General features: G+C 35.5%; 1 protein-coding gene and 1 long non-coding RNA gene across 37 annotated transcripts in view; both read left to right on the forward strand.

Annotated features, from left to right (window-relative positions):
- Nucleotides 1–24775, forward strand: part of kifc3 (kinesin family member C3) — a 66123-nt gene that overhangs the window by 4993 nt on the left and 36355 nt on the right. For 14 of the 36 annotated variants that reach the window (XM_087293454.1, XM_087293456.1, XM_087293462.1 and 11 more), the window contains exon 1: nucleotides 11395–12573. The exons of 13 other annotated variants lie outside the window; for them this stretch is intronic. In XM_087293454.1, coding sequence (XP_087149580.1) covers nucleotides 12271–12573 — 303 coding nt within the window. In that variant the 5' untranslated portion in view covers nucleotides 11395–12270. Of the gene's footprint in view, nucleotides 1–11394; nucleotides 12574–19695; nucleotides 19927–24775 lie in introns of those variants that run through there. 9 more of the 36 variants (XM_087293481.1, XM_087293487.1, XM_087293490.1 and 6 more) reach the window with 1 other exon arrangement.
- LOC147839826 (uncharacterized) overlaps nucleotides 6813–24775 on the forward strand; it is a 74241-nt gene continuing 56278 nt past the window's right edge. The window contains exons 1-2 of the long non-coding RNA XR_015515435.1: nucleotides 6813–8762; nucleotides 9077–9648. This is a non-coding gene — a long non-coding RNA (uncharacterized LOC147839826). The remainder of the gene's footprint in view (nucleotides 8763–9076; nucleotides 9649–24775) is intronic.

Genomic DNA, 24775 nt, shown 5'->3' on the forward strand with positions numbered 1-24775 from the left:
ATATGCGCAAACCTGATGACAGTATAGCTGAATCCCTGCAAGTGTTTGAAGTATTAAAACCAAACTTAATATGTGTGACCTAGACCTGGCATTGACCAAACTACGTCAGTTAGCGCTTTCCCTTTGGGTAAAATTGACAAACAATTAAATTCTATCAATAGAAATCATACAAATTTTATTAAATGACTTTTGAATAGTTTTGTCTATTGTCATGAGATTGGTCTTGCTAGATTCCTTGGATCATACAGAGAACATTTATATCATGTATTGCCTAATTGACTTCCTGTCCACCATCTTTAATTAGTTTGAACATCTGTTGATTTTGAACTCTCTATAGCCCACTTTCCACCAAATTTGGCTCAGACCATGCTGCCAAAAAGTTATAGAATTTTCCAGTTGCTTTGTAGCTTGTTGCTGTGCTTTTCTATAATGTGGCCGCTGGGCTGCTTGACCCTGATAATTGCTATATTTTCTTTTTTAATAGATTTTTTTGTTTGTTAAAATACCAGATTTTTTTAAGCGACTATAATACATGGCTGTTACTTTCAGAAATTGTAGTGATGCTTTCTTTTCCCTGAATTAATATAAGTATACTATTAATATAATAACCAATGTTAAAATATCATATTGCACAGGTGTCAAACTCGGTTCCAAAAGGGCCGCAGCTCTGCACAGTTTAGTTCCAACCCTAATTAAACACACCTGATCAAACTAATTGAGTCCTTCAGGCTTGTTTGAAACCTACAGGTAAGTGTGTTGGAGCAGGGTTGGAACTAAGCTGTGCAGGGCTTCGGCCCTCCAGGAATTGAGTTTGACACCCCTGTTGCATATTGAATATTGCGTTATTTTGCATGCTATAATTTTTTATTTTTAATATCACAGAGTCTTATTTTTTTTAAAATGACACCGCTATCATCTCCATGCAAATCAAAAAACTAACAATAATAAAAGACTTCATGTAATGTACATGTGTAGAATATTTATTGTTCTAAGCATGTCAATAACTAAACAATCTGTGCTGTATGTTCACTTCAAACATGTGTAGTGCTTTTTACAAAAATATTATCATCAACTATCCTGACATTTTTGCGGATCCGTGTGAAAAGTTGACACATTGTTGCCTGCTTGCAAAATTCCATGCATTTTATTTAAATTTCAGGCCATAAACAATGTGTATAATAAAGGAATTATGAAACTGATGCTTGGTTTACTTTTAGATTAAGAACAACATGCTTTTCAACAAGGCTTGAGATCAACCAGCAGTTGCTATTGTATGACTGTTCATTTCCAAAATGACTGTTTTTAAGAACACGAGTGACATCTTCACTCACACTGTCATTTTAATTTTGACAAAACATGTAATCAGGGAATATCCTACGTAATGCATAAAAAACATTTTCTTTTTTCTAATTATACATTATTTCGACTGAATAAACAGCTGAGACCGTCTCTGTCACACCCCTCTGCATACTGGAAACACCAGGAGGAATTCATGTTACATAATTACAGTGAATCAAACCCTGTTCTCAATCCAAGAACACCAGCTCAGGCCAGCAGATGGGGCTGTGCTCCTTTCTCTTCTCTCTTCTTCCTGCAAATGCAGATGGGAATTGATCATTCATACGGTACACTCTACAGAAACAAAGTTTCTTTATGGAACTTTTCACATGTCTGGGGTCCTCAGCAGCGGCGGTTGTTGGGTTAACTTTTGGCCTGTCATAATAATCAATAATATATGGACTTATTGCTCAACACATGGACATAACCTCAATCATTTTTTGTTGATGCAGTATATATCACCCATACATAAAAAATTAATTCTAACAAAATTTTAGCCTAATGTGCAACGCCTCAATCTCTGTTGGAGGTGTCAGTAAAGTTGAAACACAAGTATTTACTATAAACTACTAGAGTATATTTTCATGTTGGTGTCTGATCACTGAAAATAGATCCGGTAGCAGATATTGCAGCATCTCTTACTCTTTACCATGCACTTTCACCTGATTATCAAACTGATTAAATGACTATAATTAAGTGAAATATTCTTAAGAACAAAATATGATTTGTTCGTTTAAAGAGTGTACTTGCATTGTGATTATATTATATTGGCATTCTGGCATTGTATAATGAGTTGCTTAAAATGACATTAATATAATTTATTCCAATATATTTTGGTGCAATATATCCTACAACAAAAAATAGAGAGCCGTAAACGCTGTAAAAGTGCTGGGTTTCACACAGTTTCACAAATCTTAAAATTTGCAATTTTAAGTTGATTGAACATAAAACAATCAAGTTGTCTCCCTAAAAACCTAAGAATTGTGTTGTTTCAACTTATTGTAAAAAAAAAAGTAGTTTGAGCAAGCAGCAAAAGTTGTTGTTTTAGTGAATAGAGTACCACTAATATTTTTTTATATATTTCTATTTGCTCAAATAATAAAATAAAAAGTCACAGTAGTGTTTTCCAAATTTCAAAAAAGCAAAACAAATTGTGAGACTGATAACAGCAGCCAGAAGAGAGAACAACGTCAAATTCATTGTCCTGCCCCATAAATAGGCCCACATGGAATCTGTGTGTGCAGAATTCCGCAGATTTTTAGCCCGTCATTATTTCTGTTTATTGTGTAAATGTGTGTAAATTTATATGTATTAAGTTTTTTAATTAATTTCAGTAATAATATTGACTAATATGGAAATATTCATACGCGTTATTTACAAAACAGTTTGTAAAGTAATATTTTCTGTCTTTTAGTAAAGATATTATATGAGAAACTTGCTTTGTTTACCAAATAAAGTGAATGTGATTGAATTTGCATTGTAAACAATAAATAAAAGTTAAAAAGGTATTTTTTTTATTTCATATATTAAGTCTTTAGTTATGATACTCCCAGAATCATTGTGCAGAAATCTGCAGATTTTCAACAATATTCTGCGCAGAAATAGCAGAAAATGTCCGCAGGTTCTGTCTGGCCCTACCCATAAGCAATGAATTAGAAACACCTCATACGTTTTTGTAATTTGATACAAAGATAATATATTACAAAAAATAGCTTTATATATGTACATACTATTTTTTTTATCAAGACATTAAAAACTTTCAAGGAATTTGGATGCCTGATGACCTTTAAATCTCATCACAGTCTTGTCAAAAGGGTTAATTGGCACCGTTGGTTCCTCCATTAGGAACTTTTAACATTCAATATATCTGTTCAGTGTGCAAAAGGTTCTTTAAAGTGGAAAAGATAAATAAAAAGATGCATTTTAACATGCATGCACACTAATAAAATCAATAACAGTTCATTCATTCATTCATTTTCTTTTTGCCTTACTCCCTTTAATTGTTGGGGTTGCCACAGCCGAATGAACCGGCAACTTATCCACATATGTTTTACTGTGCCACCGCGTCACCATTAATAACAGTTCTTTTGGGAAATCTTATTCTTCTATGGGAACATTGCAAAAAGAGGATTTCACAACACTTTTTTTTAGAAGTGTCTTTTGGTCTAAAGGGATAGTTCAGTCAAAAAATGAAAATTACTTTATTGTTTTCTTTTTTTTGTTAAACACAAATGAAGATCTTCAGAAAAAAAAATAGTTCCTGCTTTCATCCATCAACTTTCGTAGTAGGATAAAAAGTTATTATGGAAATCAATGGGCAACCAGGAATTAATATATATATATATATATATATATATATATATATATATATATATATATATATATATATATATATATATATATAGTGTGTGTGTTCAACAGCTATAAGAAATTAGTTTTGAACAAGTGAAGGGCGATTTAAAATAATGACCGAATTTTCAGTTTTAGCTGAACTATTACTTTAAGAGGTTTTATTTTTGTTATGATATCCTTTGCAGTCCCTGGGTAGAGGTAATGTGTGCTTCTGTTAATGTCAATGTGTGCACCAGATGTCAGACACCCAAAACATGGCAGTCTCACCACATGCATGTACATAGACGCCCGTACGCCTCTGTGGAGACTCTGACTCACTCATGAAGTCACTGCTCACTGGCAGTCCAGTGGGTGAAACCTGTGTTTCCACTGTTTAACATTTCAAAGTTTACATTGAGTTTTCACTCTTCTGACCTGCGCTAGCAAATCCAGTATTCTCCATAGAAACCAGTTCCTTGAAAATGCATGCACCGAGACTCTTTCTCCAACAAAAAAAAGATGTTGCATCATGCATTAGTGGACATTGACCCTGTAATCTTGAGGTTTCCCACCCTTTTCGGTAACTCTGTAATTTTCTCCTGAAATAGCTCACACTGAGGGCATTCTGTGACAGCAATGCTAAATTCATGGCCGTGTGTAGACATGTACAGGTCTTTGCTGACTTTCCCTTTCTAAAGTTGCCGTCTCCTCGCATTAATTGTGCAGGGCTTGAATCAGAATGTGGCAGCTGTCAGCTTTTCCTAATCCCACTGCTCACTTTGCTGAAATGTTTCTGCTCTAAGCTGCTTAACTGAGGTGGTCGTGTTTAGCTTAGACTCTTAGCTAAGTTTCATACCTGAGTGTTTGCCTGGCGCTTGTATAGATTAATTATTGATAATCAAGGAGACCATGAGATTCCTTTGAAAGTTTTGTATAGATACAGTAGCTGTCTTTTACTTTGTTCTGAGGAGCAAATGAAATGAAGTCTGTTGAAATGACTCACTCATTATTCTTCAGCTTAGTTCCTGATTTATCAGGGGTCACCACAGTGGAATGAACCCCCAATTATTGTGGCATAAGTTTTACATGGTGGGTGCCCTTCCAGCCACAACCCAGCATTGCGAAACACCCTTAGACTCTTTCATTCATAAACACTCATAAACTACAGAAAATTTTGTTTACCCAATTCACTTACACCACGTCTTTGGACTGTGGGGGAAACTGGAGCAACAATCTGTTTTTGAGAAAAAATATATTTATTATGGTTTAAAGCAACAAATTACAAATACTCAAATTACTGTGTAGATTTTTTTCAGGAATTGTACTTTATAAGTGCACTGAATAAAATTATTCAACACTTTTTATAATAACTATACACTGAATCATTTACTAAACACTAGCTAATTGTGAATTCATTATCTGTTAAGCATTAACTTCACATTAATAAGTGATAGTAAGCAGTTTATAACTGCAACTGCAAATGCTTTATTCTTGACTTTTAACCACCTTTATAATGTGCTTATTAATTGTACTTTCATACTTTGTTAATGATTTATTTTTCGTTACTAAATTAAGTATTGCATTATTTACAAGCCATTTGTATTTAAGAGTAGTTGGTGGTTTTTAAGATCATTCAGAATGAGTTAGTAAATGATTAATAAACTATTGAAATTAACATTTATATATCTTATTATTCAGGCATTCAATTCAATTCAATTCAGCTTTATTTGTATAGCGCTTTTACAATGTACATTGTGTCAAAGCAGCTTCACATAAATGGTCATAGTAACTGGAACAGTGTGGTTCAGTAACAGGAACAGTGTGGTTTAGGTTTTAGTGTTTAAGTTCAGTTCAGTTCAGTTTAGCTCAGTTCAGTGTGATTTAATCATTACTGAGAGTTCAAACACTGAAGAGCCAATTCATCGATGCGTAGCTCTACCAATCCTGAACCATGCGAGGCAGTGGCAACAGCGGAGAGGTAAAAAAAACTTCATCTGATGGGAGTGAAGAAAAAAAACCTTGAGAGAACCAGACTCAGTTGGGCACGACCATTTTAATTTCTCCGCTGGCCAAAAGTCATTAGTAATGGTTCGTATATATGTTAATAAATGCTTTACTAACACTTCATGCGGTTTTGTAACCTAATCTAAAGTGAGCACTAATGCTTTATACATCTCTTATAAATGACAATTGAATGCTCCGTAGCAAATGAACAGTAATTTTTGCAATGTTATCTAAAAAGTAAATTACTGTAAATTTCAAACATTGCTGAATAACAGGAGTTTCAAAATATGACACAAACTTGGACAAAAAAACAGCAATATAATAATTTAACAATTTAATATGATGCTATGTTTAATCTGTACAGTAATTTTTTTTAGATAAGGTTGCAAAGATTAATTTTTCATTTGAAGTACAGTTTCATTTGTGAATCTTCAAATTAATAAAAAAAAAAAATTTCTGTTTAGACTTAAACAGTCCCTTTAATTGTCATTTATAAGGGATTTATAAAGCATAAATAGTCCTCACTTTAGATTAGGTCACAAAACCGGAATGAAGTTGAGTTAATAAAGCATTTATTAACATACAAATAAACTATTTATATATGCCTGAATAATAAGAATAATTAATGTTACTTTTGATATATTATTAATAATTTACCATCTCATGCTGAATGAAAAAAAACACCAGCTATGCCTAAATAACTGGTTTGTAAATTAAGCAATATTTAATTTAGTTATGAAAAACAAATTACGTCGGCGTCAGTGGTGTAGTGGTTAGTGCGTCAACACATGCACTCCGGTGCTCGCGGCGACCCGGGTTCGATTCCGCCTCGCGGTCCTATGCCGATCCTTCCCCTCTCTTTGCTCCCCATGCTTTCCTGTCAATTCTCTCTACTGTCCTATTAAAAATAAAGGTGAAAACCCCGAAAAAAATTTATAAAAAAAATAAAAAATAAATTACACTGGACTTTTCTCCCCATAGACTCACACGAATACGTCAGACCTGGATTGCAAGCTGGATTGAAATTTAAAATATGAACTAATCACTCTCTTTTTTTAATGTCTAATAATCTTATTTAATCCCGCCCCTAATTTATTATTTTTATGTATTTATTTTATATTTATTTACTATTTATTTAGGTTTATATTATATATTTCATTTTTTTACTCCAATTATTACATAAATTCAATTTCACCAAATAATTTGCAATTTTTCGATTGATTGTGATGATTCTGTGGGGAAGTGAGTCATGCCTAAAAATAATAAACAAAGAACAATCATAGATAAACAACAATAGAGTAAATGAAACAGTGCCTCATGGATTTCTGGTGAGCACTCGTACAGAAACGTAATAATAAAATGTCATGTAGCACTGCATAGTCTTCATTGTGCAAGTAATTCAATACAATTTATGTTTATCAAAGTTACAAATAGTACAATTTCTTGTGCCTGAAGGTTTTAATCTCTCTTGAAATGCTCAAACACTCACAGGCCTCAAAAACACATCCATATGATAAACTTTCAGTATGGTTAAACTCAGCATGGGTTACTCCAACTATTGTTCTGAGCTGTGGCTCCTGGTCAAATATAATCCCAACTCAACATTGTCCATCCTGAGACATGACTTTTGCATATGCAAACATTGATTTTGATGCAATTTATTGTGAATAAAATTTTTTTTGTGAATTTAATAATGATCAGATATCGTCTTATTGCACACCCATACTTCTGTGTTGCACTTAGGAAAAATACATATTTGGATCAATGATGGGAAAAAAAATACTTTCTTACTACTACTTAAACTGCTGATATTAAGGCCAGTTGTATACATTCAGCCTTGCTCTGATATCCATCCTGATGCATTGGAATTGTTGTATAAATATGCATAATATAAGCTGAGTAATAGCACTACAGTCTTGTTTATTCACCTGTTTTTTATTGCCTCCTTACCTTATCAGCTCATATATCACATAACCACATGCATAACAGCAGTGACTCAAGCAACAAATAGTCTTGGAAAGTTGAATCATGACATGCTACACATTATTTAAGCTGTTTATAACCATTACATAAGAGTGAAAATCTCATATTTCAGAATAAAGAACTTCAATCTAACTGCACAAACATGTTTATTATTGATTGTAATCTTATTTCTGTATAAATCAAATGTAACTAATGTCTTAGATTAAATGTACATGTAAAGTGTTAGGGAGGACAGATTGGATAGTTTAGATTTGCATTGGACTAAAGTTACAGCAGGTGGTGAAGTTTTGCATCTCTTTTAGTTGACTTCTTGGCGACCTGTTTCATGCTTTGTCATCTAGACAAATCAGCTTTTATCTTTGCAAGTTTCCAATGGTGCCATATTTTTATGGTTTCCATGATACATTGCTGCTAGACTTATCTTTTTATTATCCTGATTTGATTGTGCCTTTTAAATGGCTTAATCAAAGACTTCACTTTCGCTTATTGCTCTATAAAAACACCATAACTTTGCAGGGATATTGTTTGCAAAACAATTGCAGAACATCTAAAAATGATTAAACTAACTAAAATTACTTCATTACTACATTTTTACTAATTACTTCAGTTGCAGTCCTGCAAAAATGTCAAAAGCATCATAAAATGTTACATTTAGGTCAGAAAACCAGGTCAAACTCATATTCTGCAGAGAATTAAATATATAAATGATAAAAATCTGATGTTTTGTTATTTATTTTTTCTGCAATTTTTATAATTGCGACATAAATTAAATTCCATCAGATGGAAAGAGTTTGTCATTTTAGGTTGTTCTTAGATTAGATGATTCTGTAGGTAAGTGAGCCATGCATAAACATAATAAACAAACTACAAGCATAGCTAAACACAATAGAGCAAATAAAAAGTGAATAAAACATTCATTAATTTTCCTTCGGCTCAGTCCCTTTATTCATCTGGGGTCACCACATCAGAATGAATCTGCAACTTATCCATCATGTGTTTTACACAGCGGATCCCCTTCCAGCCACAACCCAGTACTGGGAAACATCCACACACACTCATTCACACTTATACACCACGGCCAATTAAGTTTATTCAATTAATCTACAGTATTGACCTTATTCTCCGCAGACGCGCGGGCGCTGCCATTTGAATCTTTTTGGCACGAGACTTCCGGTCTCATTCACTTCCATTCATTTTTAGACATTAAAAACTGCTCGTTTCGCTGTTTGATGTTGCAAACTGATATTTCCTTGTTATATTATTGTACTTGGTCTGTATAATCATGCAAACATTTGTTTGTAGAGCAAGTAGTTTGACCATTTTTGCCGTTCATTATTTCTTGTCATTTCTCCCATAGGCGACTGAAAAGGAAATCTAAGACAATCACAAAAACAGGCGCACTTCTGCATTTTAGAATAAGGTCATTAGCGCATGCATTTGGACTGTTGAGGAAACCCACACCAACACATGGGGAGAACATGCAAACTCTACACAGAAACACCAACTGGCACAGCCGAGACTCGAACCAACAATCTTCTTGCTGTTAACCAAACCGTAAAATTAAAATTAACATGATAAATGAGTAGAATAACAAATGTTGACATATCACTGTAGCTGCATCAGTTTAACTGGCACATGAAACTGCCAAAACTAACTAAAATTGACTAAACTAACTGAAAAATTACTTAAATGTACCATATCTCATATCTCATGTAATCACTCAATCAGTTTTACCCCTGGAAAATGTCAAAAGCATCATAAAATGTTACATTTAGGTCAGAAAACCAGGTCAAACTCATATTCTGCAGAGGAGCATATTGTTATATAAATGAATTATATTGTCATAATTATATTTTTGCTTAAACTGTTCCCTAATGTATGCCTAATAAATACTATATTTTACTGGAAGATTAAATTTCACCAGATATTTTAATTTCAGCTTAAAGTTTTGATGAACTTTTAAAACCACAATTAATTACTTGTTCAAGAGCTGCTGAATGAGAATCTTCATTTAAACATTAAAAGGGACCTATAATTGAAAAATCACTATTATAAGGGGTTTAAACACAATTGTGTGGCAGCAGTGTGTAAATATAACCAGCCTCTTATGGTAAAAAAATTATAAATTTTTTGTATAATCACACCTCAATAAACAGTCTGCAGAAACACTTTGATTGACATTCTGCCTTTGTACGTGCCATTGGATTGGAAAAGCCCCACCCATTAGTGAAATTTCTCCCTGATTAGCATAAACAGCTTTGAGTGAGAAGCAGCCGTCCGCCATTCTCATTTGAATTTAAAGCGACAGTCACCAAAACTACACAATTTGGATCACAGCCTTAAACTTGCTGCTTCAAAGCATTATAAAAAATTATTTGTGTGGTATTTTCAGCTGATACTTCACACACACACACACACACACACACACACACACACACACACACACACACACACACACACACTCACTTAAGGGACTTATTTTACATCTTGTTTAAAGGAGTGTAATAGGCCCCCTTTGAAGAAGAGAATATTCAACTTGTATCATCATTTTGGTATTGTCTTATATACAGTTGAAGTCAGAATTATTAGCCCCCGTTGATGTTTTTTTTCTTTTTTAAATATTTCCAAAATGATGTTTAACAAAGCAAAGACATTTTCACAGTATGTCTGTTATAATTTTTTTTCTTTTTGAGAGTCTTATTTGTTTTATTTCGGCTAGAATAAAAGCAGTTATTAATTTTTTAACTACCAATTTAAGGACAAAATTATTATTATTATTTTTTTCGATAGTCTACAGAACAAACCATCGTTATACAATAACTTGCCTAATTACTCTAACCTGCCTAGTTAACCTAATTAACCTAGTTAAGCCTTTAAATGTCACTAAGCTGTTTAGAAGTGTCTTTTAAAATATCTAATATTATTTACTGTCTTCATGACAAGGATAAAATAAATCAGTTATTATAAATGAGTTCTTAAACCTATTATATTTAAAAAATAAAATAAACCAAATAAAAAATAATAATAATCAATAATAATAATAATAATAAAACAGGGGGGTTAATAATTCAGGGGGGCTAATAATTCTGACTTCAACTGTATATAAAAAAATTGTTGTTTGTTTGTAGTTTTCTGTTTGTAGATTTGCCCAGCCCTGCCACTTTAGTTTGAGCACTAACTTCTTTACTGGTTAATTTGGTTCGAACAGGCACTCTTGTTGTTTTCCCTTGGTCTGAAGCATGTGAACGGCCCCTAAAAAGGGTAATGAACCAGAAGATGGCCTTTTGTTTGTCTTGCGCGCACACTTCAAACATGATTCAATTTTTTCCCCCTGAAGTACCAGCACAAGACAGCGCCGATCTTCTATGACCCCGAATCCTAATTGATCACTCTAGATTGGCACTGTCAGGTCTCACTGCGCCACATTCCCATAGTTGTCCGTTTCCATATTACGTTCTATCCATTGTCACACAGCAGGAGCATGATGGATGGCTTTGTAGGACGCGGTTCAACAGGGTCATCTTACCACGGAGGCGACCAATCACAGACCAGCTTCTTTATCCTCAGCAGTGCATTTAAAACATGTTTTGAGTTGATTTTCCTTATTTTGCATAGATGCAAACACTGTTGTTACATCATCGGCTAAGAGACGCTTAGCTGTCCGACTGCAGTGACAGATGGACACAATGAGAAAAGGGAGGGCGAAAGAGTGAAAAGCATTTTCTCTCTCGGAGTTATAGGACTACACCAGCATCGCAGGAGTTGGATGGGTTATGAATGGTTGGAGTTTGCCCAGTCATTTGGACCTAAAAACGGGGATAAAGACTATCAAAACAAGGCATTATGAAAGGAGTGGTCTGACCTGTGAGTTTTGTCCTGCAATCCAGTGACTGTAAAAATACAATAAAACCATTACTGACGCAAGTGGAGGTGATGATTTGTCAAAGTGCCAATGGAGATTACGACTGAGAGTTTCATGGTTACTCTTTCGATCGAATTTCACTGGAATACACCCGTAATCTTCTGGAAGATCTCCAAAGAAGAGGCGTGCAGATGGGGAAGATAAGCACCTAAATATTATGTATCCTGATTAAAGAAGCATTTATCATGCTGTTGGCTTACATTGTTTATCAGGCGATATCTTTATAGATGTGTCCAGGTAGGTTAAAATGGCTTTGTGGGGTTTAAAAGCAGATGTGCGGTAGTCGTCCCTCCCTCATTCTCTCTTGAACGAGATTGGGAGATGAGAAAGCCATCTCATTTGCTGATCAGATCACAGACAGATTATCAAGCCTAAGTGAGAGTTCTGGAGCTCGAAGGTGTTGGAATAACACGGTCTTACCTTCCAGGACTGAGTTGTTTGAGTGAATACAGTGGTGGGAAGACATGCAAGAACTCAACAATACTTGATTCTAAACTGGCTGATCACCTTCACGTCGACCGATAAAGCTCATTGCTGCGCAATTCGGTAGAGTTTATATCACGACTGTAACTTTAACCAGAAGATAGTGTTCAGTGCTTGCGCTCACCCTGAAATGGGATCATCCGGAATCGCTTTTAAAGGATACTCCGTCTAAATGTGTGTGTGGAGACGTCTCCAGTAGTCAAGCCAGCATGTATGTTCTGTGCACCTTGGTGCTGCTGTCTCTTCACAACCTGTTTAGGAGACCCCGAGTCCTGGATCCCGTTGAACCCAAAGCTATCGAAAGCCCAGAGAAGCACAAACCAGATGTAGGCAAACACGGACGCAAGAAGAGAAACAAACACCCCATTCCTGGAAGTTCTGGACCACTAGAGACTTCAAGAGTGCATGGGCAGAGTGACGTTGATAGATGCCTTGACGGATTCAGCAGCAGAGCAAGTAAAAGAAGATCTGTTCACCAGGATAATGTGCTGGAGAGGAGGAAGATAGCACAGGTGAGCGTGAACATGGAGGTTAAAGTAAAGAAAGTTGTTAGTTGAAGGCTGTTTGCATTGCAGCCATCCAGTTTAATGTTTTCTGTTAACGATTTTTGTAAATTACACAGTATTTAGCTGTAATGTGAACTGTATTTTACTGTAGGACACTTATGCAGTATGTTACTGTATTTTAAAGTTGCAATGTGAAAATGTATGTAAATTCTACAGTAAAGATTTACATTAGGGTTGGGCGATGTTGACCGATTTGGCATTGTACGATGTCTAATGTGAAACATCGTGATGGACGATGGCATCAGTGAATCATTTATTTATTCATAACAAATTAATAATTTGTAGCCTACCGTTTTTAGACTACCTGACCCGCATAGTCTTTGTTTTATACATAACCAAATCATAAATGAATAAAGATAAATTACACATAAATGACCAACCGGTCAATTTTTTTTTTTGCGGGATTCTGGCATGAATAGGCAGAGTGATCTGTGTCATTATAATGGTGTCGACAAACTTGGTTGGTAAAAAAAAGGTGCACAACCAACAGGAACCATCCAACAGTATCTGAGGTTTAAGCTAAAATTACAATTTACTAAAAGTACAAGCGTGAAAGCGAAAGACTGAAGCAGTGTACTGACGCTGTGTAACCTGATAGATTCAAAAGACGGAGTCGTTAGATAGAGACAAGATTAATTAAATATCAAGTTTAACATCTATAAGATGCAATCCAGCGGTACATCTTTAATAAATTGTCCAAAGTGCACTGCTCTCTGGGATTTTGTGCTCAAAGCACCCTCTGACTGCCTAGAGCTCAGACGTGCGCATATGCTGCAGCACATGCCATGTGTGTTCAGCAGTATGTTTTCAGAAGTGCTAGATAAAACGCCAGTGTGGATGTGGATCGTTTTCATTCTAAAATGCCATTTTAAAACTAAGATGTATTGGTCTAAATGGGGCCTGAGTGTGTAATTCTAGCGACGGGGGCGGGGCAGAGGAAGTTTATCGGCCTTTGGCGATCGACGATGGCATTGCCTATTGACCCAACACTATTATACATGCATATCTGTAAATACAAGATAAATGGTGCTGTAAATGTAAATACAGCCTATTTGCTGTAATTGATTTACAGTAAGTTACTGGTAAATTGCTGCCAGTAAGTTACTGTAGATTCTGCAGGGAATTAAGTGTTGTTTTTGACCGATCAGTCCTCAAGCTGGAAGAGTGTAACTGATGAGTCTCTCTGCTACTGGAAAACCTCCATTTAATCCAAAATGCAATTATTTATTCATTGATTTCTTCTCATTATTTATGTGCGTTGTATTATTGATTTGAAGAAACCTTAGACGGCTTTAAGTTGAACATATTCCTTTTCTGAGTGTGTGAATTTCATCAAGTCTACTGGAGCTATTTTAATCAATCAAGTGCGTTTTTCTCGACTTTTCATCCTTATCCAGAATTTCTGTGATCAGCTGCTTCTGGTGGGAGTAATTCACTATGGGAACATTTTGTAAATGTTCTTTCTGCATAATACACATGGGGATTTTCATTTACCTGGAATCATGTTTATCCTCCCAATGTCCCATTTCTAATGTTCTCTGCAGTCTGATGGATCGTTTTAGCAGATCAAATCCTGAGTGGTTACGCAAGCAGTGGGTTAATCAGAGAGCTCTCTGTCCCCTTTAATCATAATTTAATTCGCATGCGCTCTGTTTACTGCTATCCCTTTTCCTCAATCTTTATGCTTTGACTTGACGAATTAGCAGAAATCTGGATTTGCTAGAATTTTAACATAGTGCTTGTGATTATTACACCATTTCCTTGTGTGCACATTAGTTTTGTACGCTCTTATTTGGGGCTATATGTAGAATTCAGAAACACTCAACCTCTTTGGCCCAGGGCTACATTTTCGAGAACTGAGAAATATGTACTAGGGTTGGGCGATGTCGACCATTTTGGCATCGTATGATGTCTAATGTGAAACATTGCATTGGACGATTTCATCGTTGTCATAGGCGGCGGTGAATTAATTATTTATGAATAATTAATTAATTCATAACAAATTAATTATTTGTAGCCACCTGATTCAACTACCTGACCAGCATGGGCTTTGTTTTATACATAACCAAATCATAAATAAATAAAAATAAGTTACAATGTCAATCACTTTTTCCGTGGGACTCTGTATTAGTATTATTGTAAACAGGCCCTAAGTGTGTATTTTTTGTGAGCGGTTTGCTGCTGCGAAGTGGCAGGGTGGAGGATCGCGACGCTTGCTCAGCATCGTGATGTCTATCGCCGATCATCGACTCAACTTTAATATGAACCCTGGGCTACTTGTGCTAGCAGTTTTTTTTCCTTTACAAATCCACTAGGTGTCGACATATACATTTTTGACAATCTTAATTGCATTACTGGGACACGATTCTCATGCCACATATGCGCCATTTTTTGTAAATCCATGGTGTACATTTTTAGCAATCTCCACTTCCTTCTAGCCCACATCCATGAGAGAATCTAGCTTTCCCCTTAGCATTCGTTTTAAACACAAAAAGTATTCATATTTACCCATTTCTCAGTTCTCAAAAATCTAGCCCTGGGCACATTTTCCCAATGAGCATGTTGAGGTGACACCGGTGGTCATTAAGTGAACTGCAGTAAAATGTTGTTGGTAATAAATTTGCAGTAATGCATTAATAATGACCATCCTGATTCTGACTAATGCTTTTCTTTTGCACAACACAGTGACATACATTAAAAATAGCTGTTTTATCTGGAGCATTATGTTAAAGTTTGTTGTGTCATAACACAGAAAACAGGCTTTTGGGAGCTTTAGGAACATAATTATATTTAGTGTGGATAGTATAGAAATAGACATTTGACATTTTTATTATGCGTATTGTTTGTTTGTGAAAAGTTTAGTCCGTTTTTTTCATCGTACGAAAAAGAAATTACAAGCTCTTGAAAGATTTGGGGAAAATCCTTTTTCTGTTGCATAGGCATTGTCATAAAACCAAACCTAAAAATCTTTTGTGAAAAGTAAACTTCCTATGGATGTTTCAATGTTAATGAATGGCAAGTCTTAAGAGCGACTTTTAATCAGTTACAGGTTTCTTTTTTCATGTTACAATTCATATTAAAATCAATAATTTTGCAATGGTTAAATATATAGCATATTGGTGTATTATTAGTGACAAAGAAAAGAACTAACGCTCGATGTGAATTTTAACATGCCTTTTATAAATGCTTAGCTAAATAAAAAAACACAGACCTAAATGAAGGCCATGCTATTTTAATAATGTTCATTGTTTTTTTTTTTTTTTTTTATTTTTTTTATTCGTTGTACAGATCTTTTATCTAAGGGTTATTATGCTGCTGTTTTGATAGAGTCGACACAGTTTTGTACAGGTAATATCTTGATGGTCATTGTATTTGCCTTGTGCTTTTCAGCAATAAACTATCAGTGTACTGCTTTTTGGATTGTTGTCTGTCAGTTTAAGTACCAGCGAGGCAGCATGGACTGATGTTACTAAAAGAAATGCACAAAAATTTATTCATTTTGTATTTTGCAAATGGGATACAGAATTTCCAAACTAACATTGTTATTCCTACTTAAATAAATGTAACTGGAATTTATAATGTTTTCAAAGTATTTAACAAGACTTATAATAATAATAATAATAATAATAATAATAATAATAATAATGCTTATACTAACTATATCTGGCAACACGTTGCTGTATATATGCCTTGCTTTCAGTGAATCTACTAAACATTCATTCACAACTACAGACCAAAATTTACCTGTTTTAATATTAAAATAGATTAAATTTAGCTGTCAGTTTAGTGATTTTCCTAGTATTTTAGTTTTACCTGCCCAGTGACTAAAATGGCTGTATTGGTTTATCATTAACTACTGGAAAAATCTTGTGCCAGCATCGATTTGTCTGACACTGAACTTTTAAGCCCTTAATTAGTAAACTTTTAACACTCGTAGTGTTTCTACAGACAGCTAAAACGGTTTCTGTGTGCTTTTGAAGTCTAAATAAAGTATAATAAAATGATTTGTGTTAAGTTTGAAGAGCCTCAGCTTTCAATATGTGCATTGTTTGTCAGGCAGTTATTATATTCATAAACCATGCCATTGTAGTAGCTCATGTTTGCGGTTGTAACCCAGTTACATCGCAGAGCCTCAGAGTCTGGACTCATGGGAGCAGAAGAATGGTGTCAGTGTATTTGTTTGAGTGAGACCCGTCAATTAATACACGGCACAAATGAGTGAGCAATTTCACCCACTGTGGCTGACTGCAGGGCTGTTAGTTAAAACCTTGGAAAACTCTTTGATATATGAACTAAAATCCTTGCATTGTATTTCCACTAGTTGTCAAGTCAATAAACAAACATAAAATCCAGCTTTTTTTCTGAACATTAGAATGTCTTGTTTAATGCTATATTATTAGTGATGAATATCACACATTTTAATTATGATTTTCACGAGACACACATTTATAAAAGTCATTCAGGATTAATATACACCACAAATACTAATGTCTTGTATGCAAATTAATTGTGATTTTTAAATGTTTATACTTAACTACAATGGTTTAGCTATTTGCTGGTAAGAAGTTTTTAATAATGTATCTGTTGCACCAATCAAAACCCATGGCTAGCAGCAGTGGTTCAACAAGCAGAACATTTCCACAAGCTTTTGATTTGTGTTTTTATTTGTGCATCAAAGATGATATGTTTAGATATGTAATTAACTTTAATTTATAGTGTTAATGCACAATGTTTTAATGACATACTGCAGGCTACTATTAAATTTAGTTCACGGTTTCTATTCTATTTTTATGGTTAAAATTGCGGCCGTTAAAACTATAGCTGCCTTTTCTACCATGAATTTTACAGGTTTTTTTACAGATTAAATAAACTTATATTTCGGCTTATTTACAAATATCTAGGATGATTTCGCAATTTCAAATCTTCGCAAATGAGCAATATCACACAAGTAGCAATGCGATATGGCTGTATATCGGCACTAGTGGGCTTGCATTAGTTCAAGGCTGCAGGCCTTGTGCCTAATAGTGTCCCAACAGTGACTATATACAGCCATATCACACTGCTACAAGTGTGATTTTGTGTTTATACAACAGTTCAATGGCATAATCGTGTATATACAAATAAAAAAAAATCACGGAGAGTCTCAAAAACCCTTTTGTAAGAGGAACTACTTTCTTCCACCAGTCATTTACATGATGTCAGAACAGCAGAAACCATTGCTCATTCACCGACGTCACTTTAGAACTGTTTGAATGATTCTCTAGCGTAATGTCTAAAGTGATGTTAAAACAGATGATTTTGCTCACATTCTAGGATTATTAAGCTGAACGACATGAAATGCCATCAGTCTTCAGAGATTTCCAAGTATTTCTCTTTTGCAATTGGGATTTTACAATAAGTAACCCCTGAAAAAGCCAAAGCAAACACTATCAGATTACTATGGAATAAATACAGCACTACAACGTACAAAAAAAGAGATTGACTTAGAATAGACGTTACCTGCTCTGTAGGTTGCTGTAGTTTAAAACGCACGCTGAGAAAATGCTGTTTTCCCTAAGGACTTACAATGCGGTGTCTGTTGCCATCTTGTGGTGGAACGTCAACCGTCTTTGCTCTGTTTAATATGACGAGCTGGCCGTCAATGCTCAGAATCTCTGAAATTATAAATATTTAAAATTGGTACTATCCTTATTAATAAACTGCATAGTTGCAATCTAAACAACTGCATTCCAGACTAAAAAAGCCTCTAGGTGTATTACGTTGCTCAACAGCAGGAATATTTGTCAAACTGTAGTGAGTTCATTGATCTGATGTCACTCTATGTGGACGGAGTAATACAGAAGGGTGAAGAGGCTGTACGAGTGCTGTTATTGCAAAATATCGCACAGCTATCAGCCAATCAGATTCAAGAGCCAGACAGAATTATTGTATAAATTAGCATATCGTATCACATGAGGCAATGTAGTTACATGTCTTAGCACATCTTTAAAACAAAGCACAGTGCAAATTTCTTGTTTTTTTTGTTCTTTTGTTTTTGGTCCAAAAACTCTAACTATTTTAATATGGATCCTAATACAATGTATGACCAAGCAACAAAGCTATGTTTTCCCTGAAATAATATGAAACACCTGTTGCTTAAAACATTTTTAAACATATATTAAAATATGTGGCATTATTTATACTATTGTATTTTCTTCAAATTACATACTAATATCTGTGTGTTCAGTTCTTTACACCTTAAGGGGGGACATATGCCTCTTTTTACAACATGTAAAATAATTCTCTGATGTCCCTAGAGTGTGTGTGTGTGTGTGTGTGTGTGTGTGTGTGACATTTCAGCTCAAAATACCACACAGATAATGTTTTACAACTCTTTGAATCTGCCCCTTTTAGACTTTGATACTAATGGTGCCAATTGGTGACTGTTGCTTTAAATGCAAATGAGATTGTGCTCTTTTCAAAAGAGGGCGGAGCTACTTATGTCTGTGTGTCAGTATAGGGGCAGATTTAAAAACAAGACTAACGTCCTATGCTAATGAGGGAGAGATGGTCACTTGTGGGCGGGGCTTTCCCCCTCTGATGACATGTACAAAGGGAGAATGTCAATCAAAGTGTTTCTGCAGACTGTTTCTATCAAGTGTGAAAATAAAAAGAAATTAAATAATACATTTTTACCATTAGAAGCTGGTTATATTCACTTACTTTTGCCACACAGCTGTCTTTAAACAACTTCTAAAATAAATTTTTGCATAATAGGTCCCCTTTAAGTCCACTGTTGGACAAACACACTTGCTAAAAAAAACAAAAACATGACATATTTCACCAAACGGTAGACAGAGAATGCAGTGATGCACACAAACATGTAAAGTAAAAAGCAGCAGCATGCTACATTTGCGTGCTGAAATATTTATTCCTATAGCCGGCGTCTGGGAGGGAGGAGGGAATTGTGGGATAGCTGGAGAAGGAGGGCAGTGACGCGGGGCTCAGATTCCTCCGTTACCAAGAAACAGCGACAGGAAAAACAGCGTTTGTGTCCGAACGAGAGCGAGAGCGAAAGAGAGAGAGAGTGTGTGTGTGTGTGTCTGTGTGAGAGAGAGAGAGCGAGAGAGAAGCTGCATGTGTGTGTGTGTGTGAGTGACACAAAGAGACAGCGAGAGGCAAAGCTTAGCTGGTGGCAGAGTGTGTATGCGTGTATGTATGTTTGTGTGTGTGTGTATATGAGAGAGTGTGAATGTGCTACAATTAAACACTAGAAAAGGATGAAGGCATGAGCGACTGCAGGAGACCGCAGGGACAGAGGTGAGTTCAGACAATGTGCTGTTTTACAGCGTTATCGTTTTGGATGGGTCATTTAGTCTGGATGTGGCATACAGAGGTTAGACAGATGTTTGTGCTGGAGGGATTTACAGGAGCCGCGGATCGGACTCTCTCATGATGGGGGATGGGGAACTGCAATAACTGGATTCAGATGCATGTTTAATGGCCTGTTCGTGGCGGTGAACTTGCATGTCTTATACTTGGATTTTAGACAAAGCAGTGGAGAAAGATGGAGAGATACAGACAGACAGATGGAGAGAATGCGGATGAATGAATGATACAGTGAAATCAGACAGACAGCGACAGACTGTTGGACCACAGGATTCATGAAGCTGCTCACTGCTGACAGACTGTGTGTGCGCATGCGTGCTTGTTTTTATATCCTGGTGGGGACTTAAACATGAATGCACACACACTCGTGGGGACCAAAATTGAGATCCCCATGGGTAAACATGCTCATAAATCACACAGAATTACTTATTTTGAAAATGTAAAAGTGCAGATGGTTTTCTGTGAGGGGTTTAGAGGAGGTAGGGTTCGCATAATGGAACCAGCATTACATCTATGAGAGTCCCCACTGGGATATTGGAACAAGTCTGTGTGTGTGTCTGTGTGCGCGTGTTCGCATCAGCTGATATGAATGATTGATGATCCACACTAAGGAAATGGTCCGCAGTAACTAACAGGGTGCTTTAGGGAGAACTGTTGTGTTATATTTCAATGATGAATGAATTCGATGTGAAAATCATTTATATTGCTGTTGACGTTTGTTTGTTTATTGTAAACGTATTGCTACAGACTAACAATAATTCTAATCCTATCCCTGGTTTTTTTAATAATAATCAATAGCAGTGATGCTGTAGATGCTTTTGGTAATAGTCAGTTGTTGTGAAGAACATTTTATGATCTAAAAAAAAAAAACTCTTGAGAGTAAAGATTTGATGGATGTTGAAGAGTCTTCATGGAAGCATGCATTCCTGTACTGAACATTTTTATATGGATTGATTCTGATCTATTTTTTTAATTTATGATATTAACAGTTTGGCCCATCTTTTACTGGATTTTACTTTACAGATTTGTATAGCAAGTATACCTTGAGTTCATGAATTCTAAAATAGAGAGTGGGAAGAAATTATACAATAAATAAATGATTAAAAAAATTATATTAAATGCATTTTTTACACAAATTGGATTATTCATTCATTTTCTTTTCAGCTTAGTCTCTTTATTAATCGGAGTTCTCCACAGCGGAATGAACCGCCAACTTATCCAGCATGTTTTACACAGCAGATCACTGGGAAACACCCATATACACTCATACATTATGAACAATTTAGCTCACCCAATTCATTTATTCCATGTGTTTTTGGACTTGTGGGGGAAACCGGAGCACCCGGAGTAAACGCATATCAACACGGCTCACAGAAACGCCAACTGTCCCAGCCGAGGCTCGAACCAGCGACCCTTTTTGCTGTAAGCCAAACATGCCACCCACTATTAGGTTGCCGCTTTAAAGGTATCGGCTGTTTAAAACGTATGCTGGAATAGTTGGTGGTTCATTCCGCTGTGGTGACCCATGATAAATAAGGGAGTAAGCTGAAGGAAAATCAATGAATGAAAGGGTGATGCCAGAGACCACCAACCGATACCACAAGTACTGGATTTGTTCTTTCGACTTTTCTTTCTATCAAATCAAATCTGTATCATCAGTAGTACAGTAGCTTGTTTTGTGGTGATTTACAGTACTGTAAATGTATTTGAGATCTCACTGCAGTGCATGTGTATAGCATTTTAACGTCCCGTTGGTTTAAACGTGAATTTCCTTTTTTTGATCTTCTGGCGGATGTGGGAAGCAGAACTAAAATAGAGCCGATCCACAGGGAAGAGAGAGAGATGATGCAGAAGTAGGCTAATGAGATTCACACACTCCTGTGTGTGTAAGTATGCTACCGAAGATGAAAACCATGTCAGTATGATGCAGGAAAAAAAACAACTGTCTCTTCCTCTACTAAACAATCCATTTCAACACACTGGAGGTCATCAATGGCCATCTGTAGGGATGAAATGAAGACGTGTGGTGTGCGGTTTCATCAGGGGACAGAAGCTGATGGCTTGTTTCATTATGGCGCTTTTATTGTGTGAGATCCTCCCAGGAGAGCGCAGTGAAACATCAGACGCACACGAGTGTTGTTTTACCCACGAGAGAGCGTAAAATGACCTTAGGAGAAAACTAAGAGTGAGAGAGTTGAGATGTTGTCGTGTTTTGCTGTTTACCGTCACTTCTGTGGGATGATCAGAGGTTGTGGGTTTGTTCACACATCAGATCTGTCTGTTTATGAAAAATGAATTCAGTAATTAAACATTGTCTCTAGGAGGAATCATGCTGCTGCTGAACTTGTTAACTTATGAACAGTTTATGAAAATGAATCAATTTCCAATCCCATTCAAGAAATTTAACATTATTGTAAATGCTATCCCAAAAGAATTAATATATCTAACAAAAAATCATATTTTATATATAAATACAAAAAAAACATATAACTCTCCTTTTTATAAGAAGGTATTAGTGTACAGTATATGAAAAGAAATGCAACAACAAATCTTCGAATTCTTCAACAAAAAAAAAATCTAATTGCTCCAGGAGGGAAATCATATTGGTCAGCATTAATAGAAGATATTGATTGGAAAAGAACATGGTTTCTCTGATATAAATATGTAATCCCAAACAAAGCAAAGAAAACCCATTTTAAAATTCTACACAGAATATACCCTTTTCAACGCATTTATCTCAAAATTTACTGATATTGCAGATACTTGTTCCTTTTGTCAGGAAAATGAGGAAACTTTGACTCGCATGTTTTTTACATGTAAAATCTCACAAAGGTTTTGGTCAGATCTATATAATTATTTGAATAAATCCCAATCAACAAAACAAATCTTTAAACTGAAAGATATTATTTGTTATTCTTCTAGTCCTAAGAATAAAAACGAAGAATATCTTTATCCACAAACAAAAATATCTTAAATCTTCTCCCTCATTTGTCCATTTTTTTTAATTGAAATTGATTCCTTACTTAAAGCTTTATGTCTATCTAACAACAAAAAATACTGCAAATTAATAGAAACTTATGAAAATATCATGTTTCCAGTATGTTAGTAATTAATGCTTTCTTTAATTAATAATTTCTTTATTTAATTTAATTTTGTACTTCCCCTTTCCCCTTTGTTCTCTTTTTTTTCTTTAATTATTGTTCTTATTACTTTGTATATTCTTGTATTCTAATCTTTTACAGATTACTTTCTGATTTATATTGTACATTTCTTCTTTTCTTAATAAAAGTTTATAAAAAAAACAAAATCATGCTGGTGCTGTTTACTGCTCCCTCTGCTGGTCAGTTGAGAAAAGCACCATGATTAAAGGTGATTTAAAACATTTACTAAAATGTTTTAAACTATATTTTAAATCAATATATTGACTTATTGCACAACACATGTACATGACCTACATCATTTTTGGTCATGCAATATTAACTCACCGGCCAGTTTATTAGGTTTACTTTACTAGTACCAGGTTGGACCCCCTTTTGCCTTCAGAACTGCCCTAATCCTTCGTGGCATAGATTCAACTAGAGAGTGGAAATATTCCTCAGAGATTTTGCTCCATATTGACATGATAGCATCACACAGTTGCTGCAGATTTGTCGGCTGCACATCCATGATGTGAATCTCCCTTTCCGCCACATCCCAAAGGTGCTCTATTGGATTAAAATCTGGTGACTGTGGAGGCCTTTTGAGTACAGTGAACTCATTGTCATGTTCAAGAAACCAGTCTGAGATGATTCACGCTTTGTTATCCTGCTGGAAGTAGGCATCAGAAGATGGGTACACTGTGGTCATAAAGGGATGAGTTTATTAAAAAGGTATAGTTTTTAGTTATGATACTCTCAAAATAATTCCTCATAAGTCCGCAGATTTTTAACCCAATTCTGCATAGAAAAAGTAAAGTTTCTGCCTGACTCTATAAGGTGAACCCAAAACACAAAAGTTTCCATCTGGAGCTCCTTCACAGGACTCGACAGTTGTGAACAATCGCTCCATTGGGCTCTCAGCTCCCAGCTCTGCTCACACTCAGTCACTGCTACCAAGGTGACCAATCACAGAGCTTGCGCTTAGGGTTGTAACAATATACCGGTATGACGGTCTACCAGGATTTGAACGTGCACGATTATCATACCATGAACAATTGCATATCAACGGTTTTAACCCTTAAAGACCGAGACAGCCGCCCGCGGCTAAAAATAAGTATTGCTCTTAAATGTTTAATAACTTTTGATCCGCTGATCCGATTCATACAATTCAAATATTGGCATAAAGAAGAGAATCTCAGCTTTCCAGTGCTGTATCACATAACATTCGCGGGCTTTCAGAGGCTCCAGAATCAGTGCGGTTACGTCATCAAAATTTGACAACGCTGATTTGACAAAGAAACGCTCGTCACTGTGTCTCCGGACAAATCAGACATGATACATTGATGCATTGTCCCTCCTCCATGCCCAGATTGGTTCAAACTCGCTATATCACAACCAATAAGCATAGGTTTCGCTTTTGTTTGTGGACCAACAATGAGCTTTTTGAACAACACGGAATGAGAGATATTTATTTGCTAAATAAAACGCAAAAAAAAAGTTTTGCATGAAATAATTCTCATACTAAGTACTTTTGCATGCACAGCAGCACAGAAACATGACAAAACAGTGACAAAGCAAAGACGAAGTGCTGCTCTTGCTGTTTTCAAAAGACGCAAATGAAGGTGCAGCTGTTTGTCTGCATT

The sequence above is a fragment of the Danio rerio genome, chromosome 18 (genome assembly GCF_052040795.2).
Source record: "Danio rerio strain M-AB ecotype USA chromosome 18, GRCz13ab, whole genome shotgun sequence".
NCBI lineage: Eukaryota > Metazoa > Chordata > Actinopteri > Cypriniformes > Danionidae > Danio > Danio rerio.